Source organism: Ostrinia nubilalis, unplaced genomic scaffold (genome assembly GCF_963855985.1).
Source record: "Ostrinia nubilalis unplaced genomic scaffold, ilOstNubi1.1 SCAFFOLD_42, whole genome shotgun sequence".
Classification (NCBI taxonomy): Eukaryota; Metazoa; Arthropoda; class Insecta; order Lepidoptera; family Crambidae; genus Ostrinia; species Ostrinia nubilalis.
The window spans coordinates 39,636-57,698 of NW_026973580.1; the positions used below are offsets into that span (position 1 = coordinate 39,636).

The window sequence follows — 18,063 nt, forward strand, 5'->3', positions numbered from 1 at the left end:
GCGGCGGCGGCGGCGGCGGCGGCGGCGGCGGCGGCTGGAGGCCTCCGCCGCCCTCTCGCCGTCGTCGGCCGAATATTATCATGAACCGAACGGAACGATGCGATGGGGTGAGTGAGTGTTATTATTAATTAGTTAATTACCCGACTGCGCCAGAAGGAGGGTGGGTTATGTTTTTCGAGTGTAAAACAAAAAACCCAACGGCGTGTAAAAAAAGGAATTTAAAAAAAAAAGATAAAAACAAGACAACTTGTGCCCGTTTCCCATATTCTAATAGGTTTCTATTCCAAATCCGGATTTCAACTGTCAAATTTAATTCAGTTTTAGATAAAAAAATTTTACACATTACTATTAATTAAAGTCTTATAAAAATAATAAACCGAACAGTTATTTTTAAACAAAAACATATTATTGATGTTCGACAGTTGACGGACAGATTTGGATTGGGATTGAATTTATCATAAACAAATTAATGCATTCGGAGGCACCAATGACTAATTAATTATTATGTTGGTGATAAATGTATTTGATGCCTCCGACTGAATTTGTGAACTCTTAACTAAGTTGCCTTGTTTTTATTATATTTTTATTAGTTATTTTTTAATTATTGTTTTAGATTGAATCGATAACTCATAATAATAATTTTTGTGTGTTACTCTCTTGTGAACGTTACCTTGTTGGTGATCAAATAAATAATATTGAAATAGTTGTTGATGCATAAAAGATGCATGTAGTGTGGTGTGTGTGGGTAGATAGGGGGTGCCTATATTATGTATACCTATATTAATTATTTAGTAATTAATGTGTTTGTTTTTCAGGACAGCAAGCAGCGGAGAGCAGGACTCGGCCTGCCTGCCTGCCTGCCTGCCTGTCTGTCTGCCTCTGTATTTAAAATGTGACTCGTCTATCGCAAGAAACACATGTAAGTACATGTTTGAATTATTTGTTAGCCCTGAAAAGGGCTTTTTAAAACTTTCGACGCTCCTCGCTGCAACCGCAGCCTCAGCCTCGGCCGTTGTTATGATGATGATGATGGGGTGTGTCAGTAGTACCACCACCAACACCACCATTACCCACGACAACACTGGCGGGCGTATGGGCGACACAACAAGTTGCTGCTGCTGGCTGACGCGCGCGGCGGCGGCGGCGGCTTACTTCTTGCCGGCGGACGCCTTCTTGGCCGCGGGCTTGGATTTCGGTGTTGCGGCGGCCTTCTTCGGTTTGGGCGCCTTGGGTTTCTTGGTTGGCGGTTTGGCGGTCTTCTTGGCCTTCGGCGCAGCGGCGGCCTTACCCTTGGCGGCGGCGGCGGGTTTCTTGGCGGCGGGCTTCTTCTTCGCGGCGGCCGCCTTCTTGTCCTTGGTGGCGGCGGAGGGCTTCGCCTTCGAGGGCGACGATGCGGCGCTCGAGGCGGCGCCCTTCTTCGCCTTGCCGGCGGCCGACGCGGCCGTCACCTTCTTGGACTTGGCCGACGCTGCGGCGGCGCCCTTGGCGGGCTTGCTCGCCGCCGGCTTCTTGGATGCCGCAGATTTGGATTCCAATTTGAACGAACCGGAAGCGCCCTTGCCCTTGGTCTGGATCAAAGCGCCGGACTCGACGGCGCTCTTCAGGTACTTCCTGATGAAAGGTGCCAATTTTTCAGCGTCCACTTTGTACTGAGCCGCGATGTACTTCTTGATGGCCTGCAGCGAGGAACCGCTGCGCTCCTTCAACTCTTTGATGGCGTTGTTCACCATCTCGGACGTCTTCGGGTGGGTGGGCTTCGCTTTCGGCTTCTTAGCTCCTCCGGTCGCCGTCGCCTTGGGTTTCTTCGCGGGCGTCGCCGGAGCCGGTGCCTCGGATGCCACTGCTGTGTCTGCCATTTTTCTTTTTGTTATTTTGACTGTTTACGTGAACGAATCAAAACAATTAATTTCAGACGATGCTGCTGCTGGAACGCGACGAGCGAGCGAAACAACGAACGTACGTACTGCGACTGCGCGCGCGCGGAACGAGAGAAAAGAGGATGGATAGAGCGGTGTGTTAGAGCGGGACAAAACTTACGGTGCGAAACGACGCGTCATGGCAATACCGTAAGGAGAGCCTCTCTGTAGCTAGATGTTTTCTCGTACGAACACTTGAAACTTTTCACTAGCATGCATCTGAAAAAAATTAGTTTCGCGAAAAATTATTCAACATATTAGAGAATTTAACGCGTCACCGACATCTCCTATAGTGCCCCCGTGCGTCTGTGATGTATATGTCACTGTATGAATCACGATTCGAACGCTGCACGCGTTTATTTTCAACATTGCCAACCGGACCGACCGAGGGTCGTGTTTAAATGTTGTTTTTCTCCATTTATACGGTTATGATCGATATTTTTTCATGGACAAATTGAAAGCGAACATCCCAACGACCATACGCATCGATGAATCGTCAATATTGGTATCGCTTCGGACCGTATTTATCGCAATAGACTCGGGGGTCGTAAAACATGAACGGCGGCCTCTCCTGTGTCGTTTGTTAGGGCAGGCGATCTCGTAGTCGTACGAACTACCTATGTTATGCTATTAAAATAATTGTAAATGTATCGATTGTGCCATTATAATATGAACATAATAAAAAAAATTAATTTTTCACATCGAGTCACGATAATTATTTTGACGAAAGCGCCGCCCGCCATCTACAGCCGTCGTACCTTTCACAGACAGTGGGACGCGGGCTAGTGAAGATTCTTGCACGTCCATGTAAATAAACAAAATAATTTTACTGGGCACCTTATGCGTACTAGTAACAAAAAAAAAAAAAAAATACGTTATATATGGTACCTACACATAATAACATTATTTATTTTTTATTCCGCAGGGAGGAGTGTGGTACATACGCGGTGATGAAGATTCTCGCCGCGCTGCCGCCGCAGATTGATGGCGAACGAATCGAATCCACCAACGACGAGGCTTCACAGGTGCGACAGTAATATTTTATTATAATAATGTATTTATTATTTTCACATAAATTTTGCTGTTGTATTATTTAATCTATATGAGTGATAATATGAAATGAAACATTGGTATAATGTATAATTATTATGTACCTACTCTAAAGACGTTTTATGACATTGACGCACTTATTTATAGTAATTGTTATTACAAATAAAATTTGTTTGACTTATTTAATATATTTTTTTACAAAACCCCATTTTTATACTTTCCACGATATTATTCCATAGCCCCGAAACGAAACGTTCCAATACCATTCCATTCCCGTGCCCCCCGTAACATAATTATTGTGTAATGATGATGGATGAAAGAAGTACCTACATACATTTATTTTCTCAAACTCTTCTTATTTGCATAGTACAGGCAGGTAGGTACATTATATTAATATGTATTTATGTGCTGGCGGCACCTAGGATAGGATAAATTTATGTGTGTGTGTGTGCGTGCGAGGTGTGCCATGCCATGTGAGAGCAATAACAGGAATTATTATCTATTATTAATATATTATAATATAATATAGGTAGGTAATTATTGTGTAAAGTCTTCGATAGAAACAGTCATTATAATTAACGAAATTTGTGCGGCCCTGAAAAGGGCCTTTTGTGTATTTGTGATCGTTTTGCGATCATCCTCGTAGCGTCGTAGTTGCGCCAACAACAAGCAGCGCGGCGATGATGATGCGCCACACGACGACGATTCAGCAGCAGCGGTTGGTTTAACCACCGAAACCGTACAGGGTGCGACCTTGACGCTTCAGAGCGTAGACGACGTCCATGGCGGTGACGGTCTTCCTCTTGGCGTGCTCCGTGTAAGTGACGGCGTCACGGATCACGTTCTCGAGGAACACCTTCAGCACACCACGCGTCTCCTCGTAGATCAGACCGGAGATACGTTTCACGCCACCTCTGCGAGCGAGACGACGGATGGCGGGCTTGGTGATACCCTGGATGTTGTCACGGAGCACCTTCCTGTGGCGCTTGGCGCCTCCTTTTCCCAGACCCTTTCCTCCCTTACCGCGACCGGTCATCTTGCTTGATTTGGTTTAGTGGTTTCGATTTACACGTGCGCACACCGATAGTGTGTGCGAGAGACGATTACTCGAACGAGACTGTGCCCGAAACTAGGCAGAGCCTGACTTTTATATCATTCGTAAAGCGAACGAGGGGCGGGCGGCAGCGGGGGGGCCATGTCTTCTCTCACTCTCGCGTGTGCGAGCGCTAGTGCGACAGAGACGGAGTATCGTTGATGATTTTACATTAAAATAAGTACGTATGTTATTTTTATATTATGTTATTATTATATTAAGTAATAATTAATAAATTCCATTGAATTAAAAACAAATTAATGGCAAAGAAAAAGGGGTTCCGTCTCGCTCTCGCATAAAATAATGCGTCACCACTCACTCGCACGACAGAGATGGAAATATTCAACACATTCTCTCTCTCTCTCTCGCTCGCTCGCTCTACGTGTTATATTTTTCTTAAAAAAAAATAAATAAAATCATCAATATCAATTAAATAATTATTTGTGTAGGTAATGATCCGGGAGCCAGTTCATGCAGGCAAATGTAAGTAACATAAAACTGAAATTTTGTAATTATAGAAAAAAAAAAAAAAAAATACTATCGAACAGCTCACAATATAGGCCTACTATTATCATTTTGTTTCTCTTTCATTCATATTCAATTTGCGTTGATTGTTGCGTGCGTGCTCATTTACTAGATAATTATTATAGTGTTAAATAATTTATTGATCGGCATAAATAATATTATAAAGTGAGTAAGTAAGTATGTATGTATGTATGTACACATTATGGAGTGTGTAATAAAATGTTAAACTCGGACTCGTCATCGACAGAAACTTGTGTTGGTGGACACACACATTAAGAATCATATGCGGCCCTGAAAAGGGCCTTTTTTGTGTTTGTTTGATGCGCGCGTATCCTCCTCGGACGACAGCGGCGGCGCAGAGCAAAGTCGAGCGCGAAGCACTTAGGCGCGCTCTCCTCTGATCCTGCGCGCCAGCTGGATGTCCTTGGGCATGATGGTGACGCGCTTGGCGTGAATCGCGCACAGGTTGGTGTCCTCGAAGAGGCCCACCAGGTAAGCCTCGCTGGCCTCCTGGAGCGCCATGACGGCGGAGCTCTGGAAACGCAGATCGGTCTTGAAATCCTGAGCGATTTCACGCACGAGACGCTGGAACGGCAACTTGCGGATCAAGAGCTCAGTGCTCTTCTGGTAACGACGAATCTCACGGAGGGCCACGGTACCGGGCCTGTAGCGATGGGGTTTCTTGACGCCACCGGTGGCGGGCGCACTCTTGCGAGCGGCCTTGGTGGCCAGCTGCTTCCTCGGGGCTTTACCACCGGTCGACTTACGAGCGGTCTGCTTGGTACGGGCCATTGTACGTAAACGTAAAACAACTTTTCACAAATGCAAATTTTACAAGAGAGCGGAGCGGCGCGTCGTTCGACGTACGATCCTATAATAAAACATGTACGCGCGCGCCACGCCGTATTTATAGCCGACGATGTATACGCCTCTCTTTCTCACTGCGTGCGCGCTCTCTCTCTCGCTCGCACGTTTTTTTTTTTTTTTTCATTCGCGTTTCAAAAATTCAAAATTGTTTATACACACATAGATGTAAGTAGTTTCATTTCTTATAAAATACTACTACATAATAAATACTAACGAACGAAGCCTCCTTTCAGGCGTATAAATTTGCCTGTGCCAGGATAATAACTATGTAGTAAGAAGTGTTATGTGTATTTTCCACTCAAAATCAACAACAAAGCAATAATTATCAGGTATTTAAATACCTATTCTAGGCTAACTAATTAATTATTCTACGACAAATTATTTATATTTTTGCGTTTTGAGTTTTCCTCTAGCCGGATATATTGTGTGAGAGTTTCTTTTTGGAAATTCAAAATATTGATTGATTGATTATATAAGTACAAAAATGATACAAATATTTTATTTAAACAGTGAGTCTGCAGTTATACGAGTACGTGTGTGAAAAGTATTATTTCTTAATTTAATAAGTACTCGCTTAGTTTATTAACTTCATAGTTCGTTCATAATTAATTTATATTTTTTCCTGTTATCTGCGAAAATTAAAATAATGTAGGTATTGTGTTGATTGATTCTAATTTACCTTCGATATTTTATAGGAGTCATTGTTGTTTTTAGTTGACGATATTATATTTTTTTCTCTAGTTTGCTCACTCTTCACTGACAAGCACAATCTGATACGTAGACAATTATTAATTATTCACAATGCTTACTATAAGCGAACAATAAATAAATAAGCTGTTTTATAAGTAGGTTAAGTAGGTAGGTAAGGTACATAACATTTATTTACGTGACACGCCATCGACAAGAAACTTTTCAATTTATGATATGCATTTTGTGGCCCTGAAAAGGGCCTTTTGTTTTTGTGTCGTGGTTGTGTTTGGTGTAAAACACCGACAACACGAACGACGACGACGACGAAGCGCTGCCAATTCACTTGGAGCTGGTGTATTTGGTGACGGCCTTTGTGCCTTCACTGACGGCGTGCTTGGCGAGTTCACCGGGCAGCAGCAGCCTGACGGATGTCTGCACCTCCCTCGACGTGATCGTGGAACGCTTGTTGTAGTGAGCCAGACGGGAAGCTTCGGCGGCGATGCGTTCGAAGATGTCGTTCACGAACGAGTTCATGATCGACATGGCCTTGCTGGAGATACCGGTGTCGGGGTGGACCTGCTTCAGCACTTTGTAGATGTAGATGGCGTAGCTCTCCTTCCTCTTGTGCTTCTTCTTCTTCTTGTCAGTTTTGGAGATGTTCTTCTGAGCCTTGCCTGACTTCTTGGCGGCCTTGCCACTTGTCTTGGGCGGCATGATTGTTTAATGGGATAACGACGATAATAATGTATATCAGCTTACAACAACTCGACCGTGCCGAGAGTGACGAGCGAATGTGTAAATTTTTCGGTAGATTGGGGTTTACCTCAGTTACTGTCAGTTCAAAAAGCGACCGCAACGCGGTGTCACTTCGACCAATAGTGTCGTCGCATTAACATGATATTTCTCTCTCGCTCTGTGCCGTCTCGCTCATAACACATTACGGTCTGTGTTGTTGATGGGTGCGACGAGCGAGTGAGTGAGATGGCGATATGTGAGGAGCGTTTCTCTCGCTCACTCAACTCTCTAGTTTGGTTTCAGTTTTATAATAATAATAATAAAAAAAAAAATGTATGTATGTATGTAGGTAGGTAGGTAGGTAGGTAGGTACGTACGTACGACATAAAAAATATTATGCAAGTGCATTACGAGTAATGTAGATTTACATTTTCTCTCTGTCTTTCTTTTCTCTCACGAAACGCAAAGCGCAAGCAAGATTTTAAAATTAATTTTAATAATATATAAAAAAAAAAAAAATATATATATCAATAGATCAATCGCATCACGTTATAAATACTAAAATATTTTTCTTAAGGATTTTTCATGCTCAAACTCGAATCTACCTATGTATTTACGTACGGGTATATTTTGTCTCTCTCTCATAATTAGGCATTTATTTATTTTGTCTGTTAACCATCATGCCGACTTTTTCAGACAATCAATAAATTATTCATTATATTGTGTAGTGATAGTATTTATTATTGTATAGTGTAAGAAGAGATTTGCACTCGTGTCAATCGTCAAGAAACATTTCATAAATACTCAGAATCATATTGCGGCCCTGAAAAGGGCCTTTTTGTTTGAAGAAACGTGCACACACGTTTCGTTCGGTCGTGTCTCGATCATCAATATGTATACAGCAGCAGAGTGCAGCATACATAAATGATGCGAAAACGCGGCGGCGATTTATGCCTTCTTCTCGGTCTTCTTGGGCAAGAGCACGGCCTGGATGTTGGGCAGCACACCACCCTGGGCGATGGTGACGCCGGAGAGGAGCTTGTTCAATTCCTCGTCGTTGCGTATCGCCAGTTGTAGATGTCTCGGGATGATCCTGGTCTTTTTGTTGTCACGAGCCGCGTTACCGGCCAACTCGAGCACTTCAGCGGCCAGGTACTCCATGACGGCGGCCAGGTACACGGGCGCACCGGCACCGACACGCTCGGCGTAATTGCCCTTACGCAGAAGCCTGTGGATACGACCGACGGGGAACTGGAGACCGGCACGGTTGGACCGGGACTTTGCCTTTCCCTTGACCTTGCCACCCTTGCCGCGACCCGACATGTTGTTGTAGTTTGTAGAGAAATAAATCAACACACAAAGTGAACGTGTAACGACGAGCGCGCGTCGAGACTGTCTGTGTCAATTTTTGTTGAGCGCAGAATATTTATAACGGCGCGCGCAAACCCATTAGTGGGGCGAACGTTTCACTGTCAGAAAGAGATAGATAGATATGCACGTCTCGCGCGAAATTTTCAGAAAGAGACACACTTGTCTTTCTCTTTCACTCGCTTCGCGTTGGTTTGTGACAGACCGTGCTGATATAAACGGGAGAAAAAAAAAAAAAAAAAAAAAAGTGTTTTTCCTTTTCACTTGGTTAATTAATTTGATTTTTTTTTTTTTTCTCTATGTAGGCAGATGTATGTGTGGTATAAAACGCGTTTCTTTTGGGTAATGGAAAAAAAAAAAAAAAAAAAATTAAACGTCAGTGTCAAGCGCCGGCACCCGGCAGACAGGGCAGTCGGGCGGCGGGATTCTGGTGATTATTATAAAAAGTTGTGAAAGTTGAATGATAATAGGTATATTGTGTTATCATTTTGCCGCTGAAATGGCGAAAAGTGAACGACGACGCGCATCAAATGCAAGACAAGTTATAAGTTAACTCAGGTGGCTACTTGTTGTTGTTGTTATTCGTTAATTCAGTTAGTTGTGTGTGTTGTGCGGTAAAAGCAAGTAAATTGAGAGCGATTTAAACGATAAATGATTATGTGTGCGAACAAACAAAGTGCCAAAGTGATGCGTGTGATGTTGTTGTGGTATCATACACAGATACCTAAATGTGGTTTCTCCGTTCATAATTTCAGTTGGTGGTGCGTGAACAATGTGTGCTGCTGCTGCTGCTGGTGCTGGTGCTGGTGGTGTGGCGGGCGTGCGGGCGGGCGGTCGCTGTCTGCGGCGGCGGCGGCGGCGGCGGCGGCGGCGGCGGCGGCTGGAGGCCTCCGCCGCCCTCTCGCCGTCGTCGGCCGAATATTATCATGAACCGAACGGAACGATGCGATGGGGTGAGTGAGTGTTATTATTAATTAGTTAATTACCCGACTGCGCCAGAAGGAGGGTGGGTTATGTTTTTCGAGTGTAAAACAAAAAACCCAACGGCGTGTAAAAAAAGGAATTTAAAAAAAAAAGATAAAAACAAGACAACTTGTGCCCGTTTCCCATATTCTAATAGGTTTCTATTCCAAATCCGGATTTCAACTGTCAAATTTAATTCAGTTTTAGATAAAAAAATTTTACACATTACTATTAATTAAAGTCTTATAAAAATAATAAACCGAACAGTTATTTTTAAACAAAAACATATTATTGATGTTCGACAGTTGACGGACAGATTTGGATTGGGATTGAATTTATCATAAACAAATTAATGCATTCGGAGGCACCAATGACTAATTAATTATTATGTTGGTGATAAATGTATTTGATGCCTCCGACTGAATTTGTGAACTCTTAACTAAGTTGCCTTGTTTTTATTATATTTTTATTAGTTATTTTTTAATTATTGTTTTAGATTGAATCGATAACTCATAATAATAATTTTTGTGTGTTACTCTCTTGTGAACGTTACCTTGTTGGTGATCAAATAAATAATATTGAAATAGTTGTTGATGCATAAAAGATGCATGTAGTGTGGTGTGTGTGGGTAGATAGGGGGTGCCTATATTATGTATACCTATATTAATTATTTAGTAATTAATGTGTTTGTTTTTCAGGACAGCAAGCAGCGGAGAGCAGGACTCGGCCTGCCTGCCTGCCTGCCTGCCTGTCTGTCTGCCTCTGTATTTAAAATGTGACTCGTCTATCGCAAGAAACACATGTAAGTACATGTTTGAATTATTTGTTAGCCCTGAAAAGGGCTTTTTAAAACTTTCGACGCTCCTCGCTGCAACCGCAGCCTCAGCCTCGGCCGTTGTTATGATGATGATGATGGGGTGTGTCAGTAGTACCACCACCAACACCACCATTACCCACGACAACACTGGCGGGCGTATGGGCGACACAACAAGTTGCTGCTGCTGGCTGACGCGCGCGGCGGCGGCGGCGGCTTACTTCTTGCCGGCGGACGCCTTCTTGGCCGCGGGCTTGGATTTCGGTGTTGCGGCGGCCTTCTTCGGTTTGGGCGCCTTGGGTTTCTTGGTTGGCGGTTTGGCGGTCTTCTTGGCCTTCGGCGCAGCGGCGGCCTTACCCTTGGCGGCGGCGGCGGGTTTCTTGGCGGCGGGCTTCTTCTTCGCGGCGGCCGCCTTCTTGTCCTTGGTGGCGGCGGAGGGCTTCGCCTTCGAGGGCGACGATGCGGCGCTCGAGGCGGCGCCCTTCTTCGCCTTGCCGGCGGCCGACGCGGCCGTCACCTTCTTGGACTTGGCCGACGCTGCGGCGGCGCCCTTGGCGGGCTTGCTCGCCGCCGGCTTCTTGGATGCCGCAGATTTGGATTCCAATTTGAACGAACCGGAAGCGCCCTTGCCCTTGGTCTGGATCAAAGCGCCGGACTCGACGGCGCTCTTCAGGTACTTCCTGATGAAAGGTGCCAATTTTTCAGCGTCCACTTTGTACTGAGCCGCGATGTACTTCTTGATGGCCTGCAGCGAGGAACCGCTGCGCTCCTTCAACTCTTTGATGGCGTTGTTCACCATCTCGGACGTCTTCGGGTGGGTGGGCTTCGCTTTCGGCTTCTTAGCTCCTCCGGTCGCCGTCGCCTTGGGTTTCTTCGCGGGCGTCGCCGGAGCCGGTGCCTCGGATGCCACTGCTGTGTCTGCCATTTTTCTTTTTGTTATTTTGACTGTTTACGTGAACGAATCAAAACAATTAATTTCAGACGATGCTGCTGCTGGAACGCGACGAGCGAGCGAAACAACGAACGTACGTACTGCGACTGCGCGCGCGCGGAACGAGAGAAAAGAGGATGGATAGAGCGGTGTGTTAGAGCGGGACAAAACTTACGGTGCGAAACGACGCGTCATGGCAATACCGTAAGGAGAGCCTCTCTGTAGCTAGATGTTTTCTCGTACGAACACTTGAAACTTTTCACTAGCATGCATCTGAAAAAAATTAGTTTCGCGAAAAATTATTCAACATATTAGAGAATTTAACGCGTCACCGACATCTCCTATAGTGCCCCCGTGCGTCTGTGATGTATATGTCACTGTATGAATCACGATTCGAACGCTGCACGCGTTTATTTTCAACATTGCCAACCGGACCGACCGAGGGTCGTGTTTAAATGTTGTTTTTCTCCATTTATACGGTTATGATCGATATTTTTTCATGGACAAATTGAAAGCGAACATCCCAACGACCATACGCATCGATGAATCGTCAATATTGGTATCGCTTCGGACCGTATTTATCGCAATAGACTCGGGGGTCGTAAAACATGAACGGCGGCCTCTCCTGTGTCGTTTGTTAGGGCAGGCGATCTCGTAGTCGTACGAACTACCTATGTTATGCTATTAAAATAATTGTAAATGTATCGATTGTGCCATTATAATATGAACATAATAAAAAAAATTAATTTTTCACATCGAGTCACGATAATTATTTTGACGAAAGCGCCGCCCGCCATCTACAGCCGTCGTACCTTTCACAGACAGTGGGACGCGGGCTAGTGAAGATTCTTGCACGTCCATGTAAATAAACAAAATAATTTTACTGGGCACCTTATGCGTACTAGTAACAAAAAAAAAAAAAAAATACGTTATATATGGTACCTACACATAATAACATTATTTATTTTTTATTCCGCAGGGAGGAGTGTGGTACATACGCGGTGATGAAGATTCTCGCCGCGCTGCCGCCGCAGATTGATGGCGAACGAATCGAATCCACCAACGACGAGGCTTCACAGGTGCGACAGTAATATTTTATTATAATAATGTATTTATTATTTTCACATAAATTTTGCTGTTGTATTATTTAATCTATATGAGTGATAATATGAAATGAAACATTGGTATAATGTATAATTATTATGTACCTACTCTAAAGACGTTTTATGACATTGACGCACTTATTTATAGTAATTGTTATTACAAATAAAATTTGTTTGACTTATTTAATATATTTTTTTACAAAACCCCATTTTTATACTTTCCACGATATTATTCCATAGCCCCGAAACGAAACGTTCCAATACCATTCCATTCCCGTGCCCCCCGTAACATAATTATTGTGTAATGATGATGGATGAAAGAAGTACCTACATACATTTATTTTCTCAAACTCTTCTTATTTGCATAGTACAGGCAGGTAGGTACATTATATTAATATGTATTTATGTGCTGGCGGCACCTAGGATAGGATAAATTTATGTGTGTGTGTGTGCGTGCGAGGTGTGCCATGCCATGTGAGAGCAATAACAGGAATTATTATCTATTATTAATATATTATAATATAATATAGGTAGGTAATTATTGTGTAAAGTCTTCGATAGAAACAGTCATTATAATTAACGAAATTTGTGCGGCCCTGAAAAGGGCCTTTTGTGTATTTGTGATCGTTTTGCGATCATCCTCGTAGCGTCGTAGTTGCGCCAACAACAAGCAGCGCGGCGATGATGATGCGCCACACGACGACGATTCAGCAGCAGCGGTTGGTTTAACCACCGAAACCGTACAGGGTGCGACCTTGACGCTTCAGAGCGTAGACGACGTCCATGGCGGTGACGGTCTTCCTCTTGGCGTGCTCCGTGTAAGTGACGGCGTCACGGATCACGTTCTCGAGGAACACCTTCAGCACACCACGCGTCTCCTCGTAGATCAGACCGGAGATACGTTTCACGCCACCTCTGCGAGCGAGACGACGGATGGCGGGCTTGGTGATACCCTGGATGTTGTCACGGAGCACCTTCCTGTGGCGCTTGGCGCCTCCTTTTCCCAGACCCTTTCCTCCCTTACCGCGACCGGTCATCTTGCTTGATTTGGTTTAGTGGTTTCGATTTACACGTGCGCACACCGATAGTGTGTGCGAGAGACGATTACTCGAACGAGACTGTGCCCGAAACTAGGCAGAGCCTGACTTTTATATCATTCGTAAAGCGAACGAGGGGCGGGCGGCAGCGGGGGGGCCATGTCTTCTCTCACTCTCGCGTGTGCGAGCGCTAGTGCGACAGAGACGGAGTATCGTTGATGATTTTACATTAAAATAAGTACGTATGTTATTTTTATATTATGTTATTATTATATTAAGTAATAATTAATAAATTCCATTGAATTAAAAACAAATTAATGGCAAAGAAAAAGGGGTTCCGTCTCGCTCTCGCATAAAATAATGCGTCACCACTCACTCGCACGACAGAGATGGAAATATTCAACACATTCTCTCTCTCTCTCTCGCTCGCTCGCTCTACGTGTTATATTTTTCTTAAAAAAAAATAAATAAAATCATCAATATCAATTAAATAATTATTTGTGTAGGTAATGATCCGGGAGCCAGTTCATGCAGGCAAATGTAAGTAACATAAAACTGAAATTTTGTAATTATAGAAAAAAAAAAAAAAAAATACTATCGAACAGCTCACAATATAGGCCTACTATTATCATTTTGTTTCTCTTTCATTCATATTCAATTTGCGTTGATTGTTGCGTGCGTGCTCATTTACTAGATAATTATTATAGTGTTAAATAATTTATTGATCGGCATAAATAATATTATAAAGTGAGTAAGTAAGTATGTATGTATGTATGTACACATTATGGAGTGTGTAATAAAATGTTAAACTCGGACTCGTCATCGACAGAAACTTGTGTTGGTGGACACACACATTAAGAATCATATGCGGCCCTGAAAAGGGCCTTTTTTGTGTTTGTTTGATGCGCGCGTATCCTCCTCGGACGACAGCGGCGGCGCAGAGCAAAGTCGAGCGCGAAGCACTTAGGCGCGCTCTCCTCTGATCCTGCGCGCCAGCTGGATGTCCTTGGGCATGATGGTGACGCGCTTGGCGTGAATCGCGCACAGGTTGGTGTCCTCGAAGAGGCCCACCAGGTAAGCCTCGCTGGCCTCCTGGAGCGCCATGACGGCGGAGCTCTGGAAACGCAGATCGGTCTTGAAATCCTGAGCGATTTCACGCACGAGACGCTGGAACGGCAACTTGCGGATCAAGAGCTCAGTGCTCTTCTGGTAACGACGAATCTCACGGAGGGCCACGGTACCGGGCCTGTAGCGATGGGGTTTCTTGACGCCACCGGTGGCGGGCGCACTCTTGCGAGCGGCCTTGGTGGCCAGCTGCTTCCTCGGGGCTTTACCACCGGTCGACTTACGAGCGGTCTGCTTGGTACGGGCCATTGTACGTAAACGTAAAACAACTTTTCACAAATGCAAATTTTACAAGAGAGCGGAGCGGCGCGTCGTTCGACGTACGATCCTATAATAAAACATGTACGCGCGCGCCACGCCGTATTTATAGCCGACGATGTATACGCCTCTCTTTCTCACTGCGTGCGCGCTCTCTCTCTCGCTCGCACGTTTTTTTTTTTTTTTTCATTCGCGTTTCAAAAATTCAAAATTGTTTATACACACATAGATGTAAGTAGTTTCATTTCTTATAAAATACTACTACATAATAAATACTAACGAACGAAGCCTCCTTTCAGGCGTATAAATTTGCCTGTGCCAGGATAATAACTATGTAGTAAGAAGTGTTATGTGTATTTTCCACTCAAAATCAACAACAAAGCAATAATTATCAGGTATTTAAATACCTATTCTAGGCTAACTAATTAATTATTCTACGACAAATTATTTATATTTTTGCGTTTTGAGTTTTCCTCTAGCCGGATATATTGTGTGAGAGTTTCTTTTTGGAAATTCAAAATATTGATTGATTGATTATATAAGTACAAAAATGATACAAATATTTTATTTAAACAGTGAGTCTGCAGTTATACGAGTACGTGTGTGAAAAGTATTATTTCTTAATTTAATAAGTACTCGCTTAGTTTATTAACTTCATAGTTCGTTCATAATTAATTTATATTTTTTCCTGTTATCTGCGAAAATTAAAATAATGTAGGTATTGTGTTGATTGATTCTAATTTACCTTCGATATTTTATAGGAGTCATTGTTGTTTTTAGTTGACGATATTATATTTTTTTCTCTAGTTTGCTCACTCTTCACTGACAAGCACAATCTGATACGTAGACAATTATTAATTATTCACAATGCTTACTATAAGCGAACAATAAATAAATAAGCTGTTTTATAAGTAGGTTAAGTAGGTAGGTAAGGTACATAACATTTATTTACGTGACACGCCATCGACAAGAAACTTTTCAATTTATGATATGCATTTTGTGGCCCTGAAAAGGGCCTTTTGTTTTTGTGTCGTGGTTGTGTTTGGTGTAAAACACCGACAACACGAACGACGACGACGACGAAGCGCTGCCAATTCACTTGGAGCTGGTGTATTTGGTGACGGCCTTTGTGCCTTCACTGACGGCGTGCTTGGCGAGTTCACCGGGCAGCAGCAGCCTGACGGATGTCTGCACCTCCCTCGACGTGATCGTGGAACGCTTGTTGTAGTGAGCCAGACGGGAAGCTTCGGCGGCGATGCGTTCGAAGATGTCGTTCACGAACGAGTTCATGATCGACATGGCCTTGCTGGAGATACCGGTGTCGGGGTGGACCTGCTTCAGCACTTTGTAGATGTAGATGGCGTAGCTCTCCTTCCTCTTGTGCTTCTTCTTCTTCTTGTCAGTTTTGGAGATGTTCTTCTGAGCCTTGCCTGACTTCTTGGCGGCCTTGCCACTTGTCTTGGGCGGCATGATTGTTTAATGGGATAACGACGATAATAATGTATATCAGCTTACAACAACTCGACCGTGCCGAGAGTGACGAGCGAATGTGTAAATTTTTCGGTAGATTGGGGTTTACCTCAGTTACTGTCAGTTCAAAAAGCGACCGCAACGCGGTGTCACTTCGACCAATAGTGTCGTCGCATTAACATGATATTTCTCTCTCGCTCTGTGCCGTCTCGCTCATAACACATTACGGTCTGTGTTGTTGATGGGTGCGACGAGCGAGTGAGTGAGATGGCGATATGTGAGGAGCGTTTCTCTCGCTCACTCAACTCTCTAGTTTGGTTTCAGTTTTATAATAATAATAATAAAAAAAAAAATGTATGTATGTATGTAGGTAGGTAGGTAGGTAGGTAGGTACGTACGTACGACATAAAAAATATTATGCAAGTGCATTACGAGTAATGTAGATTTACATTTTCTCTCTGTCTTTCTTTTCTCTCACGAAACGCAAAGCGCAAGCAAGATTTTAAAATTAATTTTAATAATATATAAAAAAAAAAAAAATATATATATCAATAGATCAATCGCATCACGTTATAAATACTAAAATATTTTTCTTAAGGATTTTTCATGCTCAAACTCGAATCTACCTATGTATTTACGTACGGGTATATTTTGTCTCTCTCTCATAATTAGGCATTTATTTATTTTGTCTGTTAACCATCATGCCGACTTTTTCAGACAATCAATAAATTATTCATTATATTGTGTAGTGATAGTATTTATTATTGTATAGTGTAAGAAGAGATTTGCACTCGTGTCAATCGTCAAGAAACATTTCATAAATACTCAGAATCATATTGCGGCCCTGAAAAGGGCCTTTTTGTTTGAAGAAACGTGCACACACGTTTCGTTCGGTCGTGTCTCGATCATCAATATGTATACAGCAGCAGAGTGCAGCATACATAAATGATGCGAAAACGCGGCGGCGATTTATGCCTTCTTCTCGGTCTTCTTGGGCAAGAGCACGGCCTGGATGTTGGGCAGCACACCACCCTGGGCGATGGTGACGCCGGAGAGGAGCTTGTTCAATTCCTCGTCGTTGCGTATCGCCAGTTGTAGATGTCTCGGGATGATCCTGGTCTTTTTGTTGTCACGAGCCGCGTTACCGGCCAACTCGAGCACTTCAGCGGCCAGGTACTCCATGACGGCGGCCAGGTACACGGGCGCACCGGCACCGACACGCTCGGCGTAATTGCCCTTACGCAGAAGCCTGTGGATACGACCGACGGGGAACTGGAGACCGGCACGGTTGGACCGGGACTTTGCCTTTCCCTTGACCTTGCCACCCTTGCCGCGACCCGACATGTTGTTGTAGTTTGTAGAGAAATAAATCAACACACAAAGTGAACGTGTAACGACGAGCGCGCGTCGAGACTGTCTGTGTCAATTTTTGTTGAGCGCAGAATATTTATAACGGCGCGCGCAAACCCATTAGTGGGGCGAACGTTTCACTGTCAGAAAGAGATAGATAGATATGCACGTCTCGCGCGAAATTTTCAGAAAGAGACACACTTGTCTTTCTCTTTCACTCGCTTCGCGTTGGTTTGTGACAGACCGTGCTGATATAAACGGGAGAAAAAAAAAAAAAAAAAAAAAAGTGTTTTTCCTTTTCACTTGGTTAATTAATTTGATTTTTTTTTTTTTTCTCTATGTAGGCAGATGTATGTGTGGTATAAAACGCGTTTCTTTTGGGTAATGGAAAAAAAAAAAAAAAAAAAATTAAACGTCAGTGTCAAGCGCCGGCACCCGGCAGACAGGGCAGTCGGGCGGCGGGATTCTGGTGATTATTATAAAAAGTTGTGAAAGTTGAATGATAATAGGTATATTGTGTTATCATTTTGCCGCTGAAATGGCGAAAAGTGAACGACGACGCGCATCAAATGCAAGACAAGTTATAAGTTAACTCAGGTGGCTACTTGTTGTTGTTGTTATTCGTTAATTCAGTTAGTTGTGTGTGTTGTGCGGTAAAAGCAAGTAAATTGAGAGCGATTTAAACGATAAATGATTATGTGTGCGAACAAACAAAGTGCCAAAGTGATGCGTGTGATGTTGTTGTGGTATCATACACAGATACCTAAA

General features: G+C 43.6%; 8 protein-coding genes and 2 long non-coding RNA genes across 10 annotated transcripts; 2 read left to right on the plus strand and 8 right to left on the minus strand.

Moving 5' to 3' along the window:
* Positions 1-4: 4 nt before the first annotated feature.
* LOC135087491 (uncharacterized) lies at positions 5-2,514 on the plus strand. Its single transcript, XR_010260852.1, has 3 exons — positions 5-107; positions 816-919; positions 1,913-2,514. It is a non-coding gene; the product is annotated as an uncharacterized LOC135087491 (long non-coding RNA).
* LOC135087490 (histone H1B-like) lies at positions 944-1,916 on the minus strand. The gene has a single exon (XM_063982212.1). The coding sequence runs from the start codon at positions 1,854-1,856 to the stop codon at positions 1,149-1,151; it is 708 nt and encodes a 235-aa protein (XP_063838282.1). The 5' UTR covers positions 1,857-1,916; the 3' UTR covers positions 944-1,148.
* Positions 2,515-3,510: 996 nt separating the features above from the next.
* On the minus strand, positions 3,511-13,227 carry LOC135087479 (uncharacterized). Its single transcript, XM_063982203.1, has 3 exons — positions 12,795-13,227; positions 5,026-5,396; positions 3,511-4,002 (listed from the first exon to the last, which is right to left on the minus strand). The coding sequence occupies exons 1-3, from the start codon at positions 13,090-13,092 to the stop codon at positions 3,691-3,693; spliced, it is 981 nt and encodes a 326-aa protein (XP_063838273.1). The 5' UTR covers positions 13,093-13,227; the 3' UTR covers positions 3,511-3,690.
* Positions 6,041-7,164, minus strand: LOC135087476 (histone H2B). Its single transcript, XM_063982198.1, has one exon. It carries the CDS (start codon positions 6,853-6,855, stop codon positions 6,481-6,483), a length of 375 nt encoding a protein of 124 aa, XP_063838268.1. The 5' UTR covers positions 6,856-7,164; the 3' UTR covers positions 6,041-6,480.
* Positions 7,415-8,801, minus strand: LOC135087478 (histone H2A). The gene has a single exon (XM_063982200.1). It carries the CDS (start codon positions 8,197-8,199, stop codon positions 7,825-7,827), a length of 375 nt encoding a protein of 124 aa, XP_063838270.1. The 5' UTR covers positions 8,200-8,801; the 3' UTR covers positions 7,415-7,824.
* LOC135087480 (uncharacterized) lies at positions 9,095-11,604 on the plus strand. Its single transcript, XR_010260849.1, has 3 exons — positions 9,095-9,197; positions 9,906-10,009; positions 11,003-11,604. It is a non-coding gene; the product is annotated as an uncharacterized LOC135087480 (long non-coding RNA).
* On the minus strand, positions 10,034-11,006 carry LOC135087472 (histone H1B-like). The gene has a single exon (XM_063982194.1). The coding sequence runs from the start codon at positions 10,944-10,946 to the stop codon at positions 10,239-10,241; it is 708 nt and encodes a 235-aa protein (XP_063838264.1). The 5' UTR covers positions 10,947-11,006; the 3' UTR covers positions 10,034-10,238.
* Positions 13,228-13,840: 613 nt separating the features above from the next.
* Positions 13,841-14,639, minus strand: LOC135087474 (histone H3). The gene has a single exon (XM_063982196.1). The coding sequence runs from the start codon at positions 14,464-14,466 to the stop codon at positions 14,056-14,058; it is 411 nt and encodes a 136-aa protein (XP_063838266.1). The 5' UTR covers positions 14,467-14,639; the 3' UTR covers positions 13,841-14,055.
* Positions 14,640-15,130: 491 nt separating this feature from the next.
* LOC135087475 (histone H2B) lies at positions 15,131-16,254 on the minus strand. Its single transcript, XM_063982197.1, has one exon. It carries the CDS (start codon positions 15,943-15,945, stop codon positions 15,571-15,573), a length of 375 nt encoding a protein of 124 aa, XP_063838267.1. The 5' UTR covers positions 15,946-16,254; the 3' UTR covers positions 15,131-15,570.
* Positions 16,255-16,504: 250 nt separating this feature from the next.
* On the minus strand, positions 16,505-17,891 carry LOC135087477 (histone H2A). Its single transcript, XM_063982199.1, has one exon. It carries the CDS (start codon positions 17,287-17,289, stop codon positions 16,915-16,917), a length of 375 nt encoding a protein of 124 aa, XP_063838269.1. The 5' UTR covers positions 17,290-17,891; the 3' UTR covers positions 16,505-16,914.
* Positions 17,892-18,063: the final 172 nt, after the last annotated feature.